Source organism: Glandiceps talaboti, chromosome 12 (genome assembly GCF_964340395.1).
Source record: "Glandiceps talaboti chromosome 12, keGlaTala1.1, whole genome shotgun sequence".
NCBI classification, from domain to species: Eukaryota; Metazoa; Hemichordata; class Enteropneusta; family Spengelidae; genus Glandiceps; species Glandiceps talaboti.
The window spans coordinates 6,153,425-6,168,265 of record NC_135560.1 but is presented as its reverse complement, the minus strand read 5'-3'; the positions used below and the strand labels follow the sequence as shown (position 1 = coordinate 6,168,265).

General features: G+C 37.8%; 1 protein-coding gene across 1 annotated transcript; it reads right to left on the bottom strand.

Moving 5' to 3' along the window:
• Positions 1–5,713: 5,713 nt before the first annotated feature.
• LOC144443364 (uncharacterized) lies at positions 5,714–9,251 on the bottom strand. The gene is made up of 3 exons (XM_078132829.1): positions 9,192–9,251; positions 8,659–8,701; positions 5,714–7,274 (listed from the first exon to the last, which is right to left on the bottom strand). Exons 2-3 carry the CDS (start codon positions 8,685–8,687, stop codon positions 6,014–6,016), a joined length of 1,290 nt encoding a protein of 429 aa, XP_077988955.1. The 5' UTR covers positions 8,688–8,701; positions 9,192–9,251; the 3' UTR covers positions 5,714–6,013.
• Positions 9,252–14,841: the final 5,590 nt, after the last annotated feature.

The following is a 14,841-nucleotide window of genomic DNA, read 5'->3' as shown; positions in this document are numbered from 1 at the left end:
AGGAAGACATCACAAAGTACGGAGAGATCTCTCGGAATACACTTTATCACTGAAGTGCTTCATCAGGTAGACTTCTTCCTACTACATACCCCGTAGTATTTTGGCACTACAAATACTGTATTTTAGAATATTTAGCTGGAACAGTTTACACACCAAAATAAATCAGCCTTGAAAATGAAACGAACTATTTTCTCTGGTAAAGTGTAAAGTCTGAGTAACGACATGTATTAAAGGCCAAAAATGTGTGTTTCCGATTACCCGACTTATCCGAGTTCAAGCCCCCTGACCCGAAACTTTTTTTGCATACAAAAAGGTAAAATGGTAACAATTTACTTCTATTTCCGTGTACACCTCCATGCCTTTGCATCATCTGTGGTCACTTTAAAAAAAATCGTATTCCAGGTCTGTTTAGACTACAACAGTACAGTCTGTATATCGTGTTTGTCTACTTAACTTATAATCGTCTTCATTTACTTCGTTTACGTCATCAAACCCTCACGGTAATATTGTGATCGATATCAGTATCTGTTCTTGGGGTCGAAGTAATTTCTGAAAAATTTAAGTAACATTTCGACCTACCTAGTGGTACCTTACTTTCTGAAGTCATGTTATCGGAAACTATTTTTTTACATTGACATTGACTATCAGGCAGATTTGTTTAGAGTGAACCGATATATTTACTGACAAAAGTGATATGTGGGTACGGGTGGTATAAACTGAGGTGATTCTTTCGTGTATCGTCAAAATTAACTGGGTCCAAAATGCGAAAAAAGTATAGTCCAATAAATTTTTGGGTGCCCCCTAAAAACATTAAGAGTAAACAGCGAAATGCATACGCGTGGCACAGTTAAGATCATGGTTGCGTGTGAGGAAATGGATCATTTACTATTTGAAATAGCTATCCTATCCATAGCATTTGATATGATTTACTGTTAAATGACGCTTGTATTACCAACATCATTTGTAATTCCACCTTGGCATGATTCAACAACTCATATACATTTTAATAATCTGACGATAAGAAAGTCGAGAATGATATTCAACAAGTATTTGGATTCAGCATTCATGGAAAAAGTTGATCAATATGTCTTCTATCCCTCCTCTCATATTTGAAAGTGTACCAGAATTATATGAAGGCGTAGGGTTGTATACATGAGTACATAGGTATTGTTCTACTACCCATCTCAAAGCACAGATACTGTTTCGCCATATGTCATGGTCTGACTCTCTCTCTCTCTCTCTCTCTCTCTCTCTCTCTCTCTCTCTCTCTCTCTCTCTCTCTCTCTCTCTCTCTCTCTCTCTCTCTCTCTCTCTACGAGTTATTTGAAATGCATTGAATTCATGACAGTAACCATGTCAAATATAGTGCCAGTCAAAGAATGTTTCAAGAAATATGAGCTTTACCCCCCCCCCCCAAAAAAAAATAAATAAATAAAAAAAAGTAAGGGAATTTTATCCTGACTTTACTATGGTCGTTTACTAGAATGATACTCTGAGTGATACTGTGATGAACAGCTTTTACGAGTGTGGTACTCGGGGCATACGTACTGGGGCGACATTTGGAAACTTCTTCCGCGAAGCGCGATCTCTCGTCACAATCACCAGAGTATTTGACGTCATAAAACATGACGTAATCACACAAATTGTCATTGAAGAGCGACTTCACCTGTGTTCGAGTTCGAGTGTTTTCATTTGTTTACTACTTACCGTATACTACCATACTACCGTACAAGAAATTAACAAGAACTTACAAAGGTACGATGCCATGATACGGTATACGCATTCGCGTAATTTTTTTGCAATGTCCGTCTGTCTGACTGCCTGCCTGTTTTTGTTAATTTCTTGTGTGTGTGTGTGTGTGTGTGTGTGTGTGTGTGTGTGTGTGTGTGTGTGTGTGTGTGTGTATGTATGTATGTATGTATGTATGTATGTATGTATGTATGTATGTGTGTGTATGAGTGAGTGTGTGTGCGTGTGTCAGTCCACAGTGGTCAGTCTGTCTGCCTGTCTGTTTATTATTAAATTGCATTGTAATTCATCGCATTGTCTGTAGGACAGGACTCGGACGTATTGGAGGAATCGCAAATAATATGTGTGTGTGCCTAACATAGGGGGGGGGGGGGCTAAGGCGTAGTTAGTTATGATAATAAAAAAAATATACATATAATGAATGATACCATGAATGATATATAGATCTAATTACATATCAATATCATTTGTTTCTATGCAACAAGAATTAAAAAATGTTTTCCTATATGTGAAATGGTCACTGTGGAAATATGAAATGGTTACTGTAAAACACCCTTGGCATTCAGTTTAATACATCTAGTGTTATTAGTTTTTCCCTTATTGCTCTGAAATTGTATCTCTCACTCTCCGTATAGCTCCAAAGAAGAGTGGAATGGTTACCCCAGTACAGAAAGGAAGACCAAAACAAGTGTCCCCCGTGAAGAGGACTCGTGCAAGAACTGTCAAAAATGCCCAAAAGCAAGCCAGCCTTCGTCTAAGACGAGGTTCCGGTGATGTTGGTGCTCAGCGTAGACTCAGTTTCAGCAAGACTTCTAAGAAAGAGCCAACCAAGAAGTCAATGAGATCTCGTAGTTCTTCTATCACTTCGAAACAGAAAGTAAAGACTGCTCTTGTCAAGGTAATGTACAGTGTATCTACATTACTATGGCTACTTTCGTTTAGTTTGCGGTACTTTCTTTAGTCTATCATTTGTTCGCTTGTCATGACCGGTTAACTAATATATTTTCAATGTTTCGTCACACAGCAAGCCCAGAGACTTTGTTACACGATTTAGCGATGTCTTTCACCAGAACAAACCAGTATGTCGAGCCAGATAGTCAAGTCTCCAGGCTATCTTAGCTATTAACTCAACCAGTTTAGTTCACACGTGAGAAATAAATAGAAAAAAAACGTCCCATGTGTTTTACTATGAAAATAATCATTACGTTAGTCAATCGTGATTACAGCCAAGACTCCCAAATACCAACAAAATTCAGGGGATAAACTTCCCTAGCTGACGTGCATTGATGACAAGAGGGAACAAACCCATCCACAAAACCCCTCAACCCGTCAGATAACCAGGTCTAATTAAACTGAACTGTATTCCGTGAGGATTGTTGTTTCTACATCCCTTGTTATCACCACCCTATATACCTAATAAGCAAGAATAGTTAATTATGCAAATATACCACTACAATTACAAACTACATCAACAAGCTTTAAAGACAATATGAATATTGTCATCGTCAATATACTTTACGATGTTGCCTAAATGCCAAGAATCATTAATTATGTAAATTATTCGTTAAAGTCAAAAGATACTCCAAGTACAAACTTAATATGAAATTGATTTGTTATCATTGATGTATGTACAAATGGTATGAAATACATTCTTAAGATATTGCCTAATTAACGAAATTAATTAATTATGCATATAATTCATTAAAACTACAAGCTACTTCAACATGCTTTACAAAGCACTTCGCTTTGTTATGTCATGTTGATAATGTATTTACAAAATTACATTATATTCTTGCATTCTTAGGATAGGCTAATTGCTGAAACTCTTTAATTAAGCAAATAACTAATTAATGTTCATATGTTTACTAAACCTAATTAGTTCTTGCCATTACCATACGGAAGATGTGTAGCAAATTTCATTACAATGGATGTTTTGAGATATCGTGTCCACAGACCCCCCCCCCCCCACACACACACAGATATATACAGACACAGACAGACGGACAGACAATAACATAATCTTTGTTTAACCCATGTTTTCTTCTTGCCTATTCAGGAATTAAAGGGACGCATCGAGAGAGTAAAGTTCAGACCAAACGGTAAACAAAATAGAGGCAGAACTAGGAAGTCCAATGTTCGTGGGTTTATTAAGCCAACATCTTTTTCAGCGGCAACCTTTAGGAAGCTTGGAATAGTACTGAAAATGGAACTTTTCAAGAGCGCCCGCACTCCGAATGCAATGGTCCTAAGAAACGGCAAAATTAAGTATAACTGAGTGGTTCATACTAGCTAAGTGACAATTTCGGTGGTTGGAATTGATATGATGTCTATTGAATACCAATGCGTGAAGTGTAACAGTTTTATCAACTCATGACGAATAAATGTATATTCACAACTATACATAGTTTTTACTGCTCCTTCATTTTCCGTAGCACGATAATTACTATGACATGTAAATGTGATGAAAACTTATGAGTCTGTGAGTGGGTGACATCGGCGTCATCTTATACGAAGCTCTATAGTGAATACCGCACAGAGGTTATACTGTACGTGGATACAGAGCACTTGCCTATAAATAATTGAATTTGTGGACTTGTGACATACGCTGCATCTTTTACAAAGCTATATGGTAAAGTTGCTACGAAGATATGTCATCGTCGTAAACCACACCCTCTTTTACGGCACCGTCCAAGACGTTATTTCGCAGTGTCGCGGAAGAAATAACAACTTTTGGTTTGCGAGAATGAGATATGTATGATGAGATTCGAGTTGAGAATCACAGTGAAATGAAGAGGGTTTGCTATATTAATTAGAAATTACTATCTCTAGGTTTGGTGATATTCAGTTAAATCATAGACAGTGGAGGGGAAATCAGGTTCTGGATAGAAAGTATCACAGTAATAACGCAATTAATTTATAATAAAGAACAGCAAACTATTAGAGCACATACTGAATTATCACCAGAGTGTAAACATTTTGAGTGATTTGTCCTGCATCATCAGGTCATATTTATGTAAGCTATCCCAGCACTGTATTATAAGAATTTCATTATAATATAGATTACCATCCAATAACCTAGTAGTCATATAAACAGAATGTTATCAGAGTACAGTAAGACTTTTGTGAAATTGCCCAAAATATACAGGATGACTTCCATTATTTTCTGCATGTCCTTTGTATGTTGATTTGTGTTCAAAATATTACATCAAACCATACTACTAGAAGACACCATCCGTTTTCAAACTTGTACAATTATTTTATTCACATAATATAAAAAGAATTTTATAATTTAGGGAACTGTTTAAGGCATGCAGGAAATGTGTATGATCCATACAATATAATACATTTTCCATATATTTGTCCTTTCTTCGCTCTCCTATTCTCCACCATATGTTCTTCTTGTGTACACGTAATGTACAATTTTGTGATGCTTATGACCTGTTATATTCAAAGTGAATAAAGGAATTGGATTGAATAATAGTGCATTGTGGCCGTCTACGGCTCAATACAGTTGTCATTGCCTTTGATCTGCCTCTAATTTCAACTTCATTGCTGGCCAATGGTATGTAACATCACTTGGAGATACATTTGTCATCATTGATGGTTTTCCAGTACTACCTAAGTTGTTCACACATACTGGCAGTGTCATATGCATGTGGGTCAGATTTGGTGTCGTCTGCGGAGGAGTTGACGGTCTGGATTCTCCAGTCCTCCCTGCCATACATAAGCCTGTCACATTTAGCATAGCTCAGCTCCATCCATCCATTCTGTCACATCTGTTGACCACTTCATACGTTGTCTCCCTTTCCTTCTCACATCAGATACTAATCCTGTCATGAGCAACTTCTTCCTCGTTGTCTTTTAGACGATAACGCAATCATTTGTAATATATGGTTATTTTATGGCATCCTCAGCATATGCCAGAAGATCAACATTGCAATTGCTTCTAGTTTATCACGAAGCATATCATTTAAAGTACGAGTTTTTGGTGCAAATAATAGGGTGACAGAGTGCAACATTAAATGCATCTCCTCAAGCGGTCTCAATCCATGCTCTACCTTCGATTTCACACCTGCCATCATCAGTGATTGTGTTTGGCCATGATACTTGAATTTTGTCACCTGTTGCAGTGTTTTAAACTTAACTGTGATGTTGACTTTCGGAGTTTCATCTCAACTTATCTGCATATATACCAGAAACACCATATTATTTATGACGTCTATGATGTTTGGCATGTATGTGTACTTGGTACTTATCCTCAATGTTATTTTGCCAGCTCCTTGACGAAATCCTCGTGTGTTTCCTTGATAGCCGGTAGTTTCTTCAGGCGTTCTTTCAATTTTCGGGCATGTTCAAAGTTGCCCTGGTAATCATCTCTCAGCACACGTATGATATGCTTTTCCCAAATCTTGATGTCGTCTGCCAAATGAACGTCATTAAGACCAACATCGACAACCATGAATTTTCCATCACGTGATCCGAAGATATCTGGTTGAACAACCAATTCTGCCAAACCAGAGTTGATGGTCAACAGGGTTGGTAGACCTGCAGCGATGGCTTCTATTCCAACCATTCCAAATGGCTCACTACGAGACGGCATGACGAAAAGGTGACTTGTTTGCATATCTTGCCTTATTTGGTCCTGTGTTCCATAAGGAAGAGGTATTACCTTCAAATATTTCGACTCTACATGTTTCTTGATGAATTCCATACTTTCTTTCTCTTTTCCTTCTGGGATGCCTCTAATGACCAATATTGGGGGTTGTCCTAAGTTTGCTTTGTGATACAAGTCGCAGACTCTGCTCATGGCAGCTGCCATGACATCGTAACCTTTCAGGTGCCCAACGCCATCAACTCGACCTAATGTCAACACCTTGATGACAGGATTGTCTTTATTTGGTGGGTTGATGGAAATGTCGAAAAACTGTTTGTCGGGATATGGGATGTACAGCTTGTGTATCACTCTGTCGACAAAGACACGGAAGTTGTTGTCGAAATGGTTGAACATCCTTGGACCAACTGAGAATACAGCATCAGCTTCCTTAACCTGTTCCAGGATACGGTTTTCTTTCTCTTCAGTTGTTTTTGGGGTCGATCCTGACTTCCACTCTTCGATATCTTCTGGAATCACATGATTAAACAGGAAAACCTTGACACCTTTCCCTGCAAAGCATTCCTTCCGAATGTCTAGAGCCCCCTCTGACGTGATTGGTATGTAACCAACGATGACGCTCAAATTTGGTATTTCTTCTTCTAATTTGGGGAAATACGTCCGATGAGTGGTGTTAATCCAAGTCAAATCTGGAGGTGTGTATCCTTTCTTCCTCGCGGTTATCACATTGATCCCCTTTTCATTGGCATCTTTGGCATCCTCTTCATTCAGTTCTAGTGCTGTGACATAAACATCGAACCCAGCATCTTTAGCTTGTTGGGCCAGTTGACGATGAACTGTCGATATTCCTCCCTTTGACGTACCCCATTCATCATTCACCAACAGAACACTCTTTTTTGTTCCAATTTTGAATCTGAAATTGAAAAATGAGCAACATGTCAATTTATTCAATCATGTTCTGTCATTATAACTAGCTAAACCTCCAGATTTGGAAACTTTCCAAGAAAACGTTAGAATAAATACCACCAAATCTGCATCCAAGCAGACAAACCATTGATTCCTGAGTATAACTTATTATATTGAACTATGATAAGAGCATTTGATATGAACTCTTTTAGACTAGTGCCTTTGAACATTCTGAGTAATGGATTCAGGCGCTATATAAATTGTTTGATTGATTGATTGATTGATTGATATTTTTTAAAAGAAATCTGTCGTAATTATGATTGTTATTAATAATTAGTAGTTATAATTTGTTTTGATGTCATTTCACAAAATTGTCTGTCGTCAGAATCCATGCAGACGACAATAGCTCCAGTCATGCGCGCAGTGTCAAGATGTTGTCATCGTGTCATATTTCAAACTTGTTAAAAGTTTGCAATTCCAACAGGTGGCCAGGTTATCTAACTTTATTAACCCAACGGCTCTTATCAAAAGGTATTCCACATAGGACTGTGGACTTGTTTAAAATATACAATTACTTCAAAAGTAATTGCATATGTTCTGCTGTGTTGATTATCAGCCGAAATAGCTCAGTTGGGAGAGCATTAGACTGAAGATCTAAAGGTCCCTGGTTCTGCGGACATAAAACAGTCCATCGAAGAGACAACTAATACCAATTCGCGGATTTTGATCAATATTTCATTATTTCCACCATTCCAATGAATGACAGTTTATTCGTAATGTAGTATATACTACTTTCACAGGGGTCAAAAGTCAACAATTACATTCATATCAACTAAGGTAGTGACAGAAAGAAATTTTAACATGAATTTAGAAATGTTTTGAAGATGCGACAAGATTCTGTATTTTGTCTTAATTCTTACAATTATTAATTGTTACACATATCGTTTCATTTTATCAAGGTAGTCACAGGTAATAACAATAGCATACTATAGTAAAAATATATTGTCTTTTAAATCTAGCTGTAACTGGGGATTATTTTTCCAATATTTCACCGACAATTCCTAAAATACCAATAATTAGATATTGTACATGTCAATTAGATGTCAAGTTATCCATAAGTAGTATAGTAGTAGGTTGGAATTATGATTGCAAGAGGGCGCTGATTTTTGGGTGTGGAAAATTTATTGGAGCATATTTATGTATTCAGCTACAAATATGCATCCCCACAGGTGATTCAATACTGTACTGTGTACAGGGTGTATGATATTACGAGTAAGGTATTATATCTAACAAAACAGTTTCATAATAAAACTTTCCGGTTGCAGGTAGTGCAGCTTTTAAAGTAAAGTTCAAGTTTAATTAACACCCGATATTAATTTGTAAAGCCTTACCTTGCACCAGCAGTGTTGTCAGAAGCCATGTTATCATCAGTATCTGCATACATAGAACAAATAATCTGACAATTAGACTCTTCAAGCTGGGCGCTGTGATGTAAGGCTGTCGTCGGAACTATGGTTGAGCGGCAATGAGCTGAAAAGTCAATTCTACCACACTACTCCCTCTGTGGGTGTAATTTCCAAGGTAAACATCGTGAGGGCATTCAAAGACGTGATTTAGCTTGATGTCAAACCACCATTGTAAAATTGCTATTTTACAGTGGTCTGAGATGTGAAGATATATATTTTGGTTATTTCAAGGAATGACATGATGGTATTCATTATCATTCAATGTGCTCTTAAACCATTAAAATTATAATTTCTGTAACAGTGGTCTGAGATGTGAGGTTCCGGATAGTGTCACATAGTTTGAGTCGTGAAATGCTATATACGTTTATAAAAGACTGAAAAACGTTCTAGACATGGTGACAATAGTCTTAACATTTGACAGAAAGCTTTGACGGTTATATCGCTAGTATATTACTCACCTAAGCTATTGTAGTCAGGAATAAGACTGAAAATGGACCACAGCTGAATGAATATGCACAGTTATTTTTACTATTATTAGTAACAATTAAAACGGGGATTTCCAAGATTCACGCCCATCATAAATATAAATTCTGATTGGTCAACAGACAACAACGTTAGACAATCTTCAAATGGAAATTCATCTGTATTGGTAAACCACAGTACTAGTATTCAAATCTGTTGACAAAGACTGAAGTGTGCACTCGAAAATTTCAGGTAAATTTTCAAGTTGTGTTTGGAATAAAAGTTCAAATTGAATACTAACGCCACCCAATTATGCAAATGATAATTCTAGTCGTCCAATCACAATTATTCAAATGGTCACTACTTGACTGAATTCAGCGAAATACAAGTTTTCTCAGAAGTAGGTTAAGTGGGTCACCAAAGTGATTAAAACCATGTACCCTGGAATAGAGTGTCATGTCTTTGCATAAAATACCATTATCTTCGGACAAAACTGGTAAATCATTTACTGTGTAACAGTCCGCTGACTCATATGATATCAAATATAACAGTGAAATGTAGCAATACTAACCAGCTATATCTCAAGCCAGATGATGAAATATAGCAAGATTAAGAATGTTGCGCTAAGCTGTTTGTCGAGTTAGACCAATGGTGACCCATTTTCATTTTCTCTAACTTTAATACTCAACACGTGTCTGGACGTAACAGCCATAATAGAAGTTCACAGATATTTTTGAATCGATTCGCCAACACAACAATGTACACTGAAAACTGACCTTTGTCCGTTTTTCAATACTGCTGTAATTCCTCACAAGAGACAATTTATTAGGCTAATAACCCGACCGATCCTAGTTTAAGCCGCCGACCTAAACACTTTTTAAATATAATATTTAAAACGAATGTTAAGAAATTCTTTGGCTTTTTGACCTTCATGTACGTCTGTTTCCTTTCCCTGGTGATGTCTGTAAGCTAATATATTTCATCAAAATATCACAGGAGTATTCTGACTGACATTTCGTTTGTTTTTGGGTTGAAGCCATATTTTTCAAAAATAAAAACAATGAAAAAGGTAAAGATCAAATCAAATTCATACCTATCTATGCTATTTTCTGAGGTCATGTTATCAGAAACACACATTTGTTTCTCGCCTTTAATAGGTGTAACAAGTTACTCGCTGATATTTCCTTTGGATCTGTCATGTCTATTTAGTTTTGATTGATTGTCTCGTCTGGAGTCTCGTGATTTTTAAAGGATTGGGGTGCGAAAGGGTGGGGGCATGAACATTCTGATGGTCTGAAGGGGGGGGGGGCACGAAGTATTTAGCTCATGATTTGAACCAAATTAAACCTCAGGTACATTTACAAAATTTATTGCAGCTTCACCACAATAAGTTCTTAACCCTATATTCAGTGATGTGGCGGGGCTCTGCCATGAGAATGATTTGAATGTTTGTGTATGCCTTAATTTCTCTCCCCTCCCCTCCCCTGTCTGTCTGTCTGTCTGTCTGTCTGTCTGTCTGTCTGTCTGTCTGTCTCTCGCTCTCTCTCAGAGTAAAATTGACTCTTTGAACAAAATCAAACCTCAGGGAGCAGTCGTTTACCTTGTACGTTTGTGATGTAGTCGATAGCCAAGCGTATAGGTTGAAATGTAGCCATACAGTTGTGTAATAATGTATTGAGAGTAAATTGGGGTATTGAAGATACTTTTAAAGTACTCTATGGCTTTCAATAATGTGTCTGTTTTGAAATGTTATGCTACTAAATGGCCTCAATCTGTGTACATCTTTCTCCATCACCATACTCCACCCTTCACCTTTTTGACTCATTCCAAATTAAGTCACAGTTGTGTCGTATTTTGGACCATCTTGTGACACACACATATACAAACTCGTGTAGCCTGGGGGCCGGCTTCGAAGGTTCATTGCAGGGGGGGGGGGCATGAAATGTTTTGAAAGAGTGAAGGGGAGCTGCGAAAAAACTTAAACCAAAATATGTTCACCTCAGCCCCCATCCCCACGCCCGCCGTAAATTCTCATCGTTCCCCAATGTCTATGTTCACACACATAAATTCATCTCTCTCTATCTTGAAATGAAATATTTTGGAAAAATGATGATTTATGAAAATGAAAATTATCTCAAGATAGTTCTTTTTTGCTTTTGGAAAATGAAAGGTTATGTGAACTTGAGACCATTTCAGAAAACGACATTTTGAGTGACCTCTGTAATCCGGGGGTGAAAACTCAAGAGATTGGCTGTCTTGTATTACTAGACCACACAGCAACGCTGATCTATCTCTATCAGTCAGGTTCAAAAATGTCATCCACTTTACATATTAGATTCTACATATTAAGACTTGTTTTGCATCTGATTAGCATATATGTCGATCATATATCTCAAGTTGTGTACCGAATTGATTTCTAATAAACGTGTTAAACATTATAGGAAAAACTTGGTGATGTTGGAATAACGAGGAATTTGCCATAGGATAGGGCAGTCGTCCACGCAACTCATTCTCTCCAATTGGACAGCCACAGATCATGTACAAGGTTCATGAGATTTCTTGTCGGTTCTGAAAGGACGGTCGCTGTATCGAGAGAAGAATGTAACTTGAAAACAAAATATCCATATAATAAAGTGCTATTTGAATATTGGTTCGATGTTGTCCGAATATTGGTTCGATGTTGTCCTTTATTTATTTATTTTCTATTTATGGTTTGAAAAAGAAAAAAGCTATACGATGTATATATGATCGTATATACTAACCAGTTGCAAAACATTAATATATTAAACTTACCACCCTAGAAAGGTCCTAAAATATCGGATTTTCAAAAAGAACTTTAAAAGAAATTTCTTCAAAAAAGACTCCAATATTTTATTAGCCCCATTTTACTTTAGTCAGTGCACTGTATTATCTAACTTTGCATTATTTTGTGATTTGGGCATGCCATTGCTGTCTACCATGTCACACACATTTCTCAGCTGCTAGATCCCACCACTGCCACCATTGTACTGTAATATCAAAACATACCAGTCAATCCCACCACTGCCATCACTGTACCCCAATATCAGAACATATTAGTTAATCCCCCCTGCCACCATTGTACTGTAACATCAGGACATATCAGTCAATCCCACCACTGCCACCACTGTACAGTAATATCAGAACATATCAGTCAATCCCACCACTGCCACCACTGTACTGTAATATCAGAACATATCAGTCAATCCCACCACTGCCATCACTGTACCCCAATATCAGGACATATCAGTCAATCCCACCACTGCCACCACTGTACTGTAATATCAGAACATATCAGTCAATCCCACCACTGCCACCACTGTACCCCAATATCAGAACATATCAGTCAATCCCACCACTGCCATCACTGTACCCCAATATCAGAACATATCAGTCAATCCCACCACTGCCATCACTGTACCCCAATATCAGAACATATCAGTCAATCCCACCACTGCCATCACTGTACCCCAATATCAGAACATATTAGTTAATCCCACCTGCCACCATTGTACTGTAACATCAGGACATATCAGTCAATCCAACCACTGCCACCACTGTACTGTAATATCAGAACATATCAGTCAATCCCACCACTGCCACCACTGTACTGTAATATCAGGACATATCAGTCAATCCCACCACTGCTACCACTGTACTCCAATATCAGAACATGTCAGTCAATCCCACCACTGCCACCACTGTACTGTAATATCAGGACATATCAGTCAATCCCACCACTGCCACCACTGTACTGTAATATCAGGACATATCAGTCAATCCCACCACTGTCACCACTGTACTGTAATATCAGGACATATCAGTCAATCCCACCACTGCTACCACTGTACTCCAATATCAGAACATGTCAGTCAATCCCACCACTGCCACTGTTGTACTGTAATATCAGAACATTTCAGGCAAATCGCTGTTGACAATCATTCAATGAATCACGTGTTAGTAGTGGCATCAAGAGAGGTGTGGGTCTAACATGAGTGAAGGTCGAACAGTGTGGAAAGATATTTGTGATAATGTGGTGGAGTTGGGATGTTGAACTAAGTCCCGACAATGTCTGTAGTGTACCCATTTAGTCTTTGGGGATTCTGGCCTACAGCTAAGCAATTACTAGAATTAGATCCAAACACAGGAAATAATTATTGCAGTGTCTTCACACATTTCACTATGAGGTATAATAGTTGGAAATAATCAGTGTCTTTAAAATTATCAATGTGGTGGGATAGAGTCGTTCGTCTTTACGGTTGGTTCTGAGAATTGTGCTCCGTTTTACGTCGGACAGCATATCAGCCCAATGTTTAACAAAGATTCAATGGGGGGGGGGGGTTCATGTTTGAGAGTAAGGTACTTGAGGCCAAGTTGAGGGAGGATCACGTTTTAGAAAACAAAATTAGGAATAATGGAATTCTTTCGTAAAACAGCACTTCTCACTGTGTGCATAGCACCACAGAAGACTGGTACTGTCACTCCCATACAGAAAGGAATATCAAAACGTTCGTCCCCTAAAATGCTTGTCTCCATCCAAGACGAGATTCCAATGGCGTTGGAGTTCAGTGTAGACTCAAGTTCTGTATAACATCTCAAAAAAAGTCAACCAGGAAATCAATGAGACCTTGCAGTTCTTCAATCACTTCGCAAAAGAAAGTAAAGTCTGATCTTGTCAAGGTAATGTATCAGATGTATCTGCATTATTATAATGATGCTTTCATTGTCATTATGTGTTCGCTTCTCATGATTGTAGTGGGGGGTTAAGGAATATATTTTCATTGCTTCCTCGAACAGCTAGCTCAGAGACAGAATTGCCTGGCTTTGCCATGTCGTTCGCCAGATTGTGAAGTTTCTAGGCTATCGGATGGTCTATCTGCTAAACCCTTGGGCAATTGTGTTAACTTTTGAAAGCAATTTATGTAGAGAGCTTGCACGAATAGTCATCCTCCATCCGGCATTGTTCGGTAACCATCTGAGCGTCGATCCGATGTCTAAAACAGGACTACCTATCACACAGCTAATCAAGCAGATATAGACAAACTTTCCAAGTGATTTACTAAGGAAACTGACATTACTTTTGTTAATAATGATTATATCAAAGGTTCACAAATGCCAACACAATTTTGGTGTTATAATTCCCTTGTGCACGTGCACGGATGACAAAAGGGCGTATTAGAAAAAATCGATAGGACAAACATCCTCATCAACAAAACTCTTCAGCATTTCGGAGAAAAAAACTAATGAAAAGCATATTTTCTTTTTGTCCATAATTAGGAATTAAAGGCATGCATCAAGAGAGTGAAATTTGCACCAAGAAAGGTAAACAAAATAGAAGCAGAAATAAAACGTCCAATGTTCGTGTGTTTACCAAGCCAACAGCTGCTTCAGCAGTAATCTTTAGGAAGCTTGAAAGAGAACTGAAAATGAAACTTTTCAAGAGTGCCTGCACTCCGAATGCAATGGTCATAAGAAACGGCAAATTTAAGTATTACTGAGCGGGCCATAGTCATCATAGTTTAATACTGATAATTTTCGCTGTTTGGAATTGATAAAGTATCGATTGAAGAATTGGTTATAAACATTTTATTGAGTTCACCAACACACTAACAAATATGCTGACAGCTG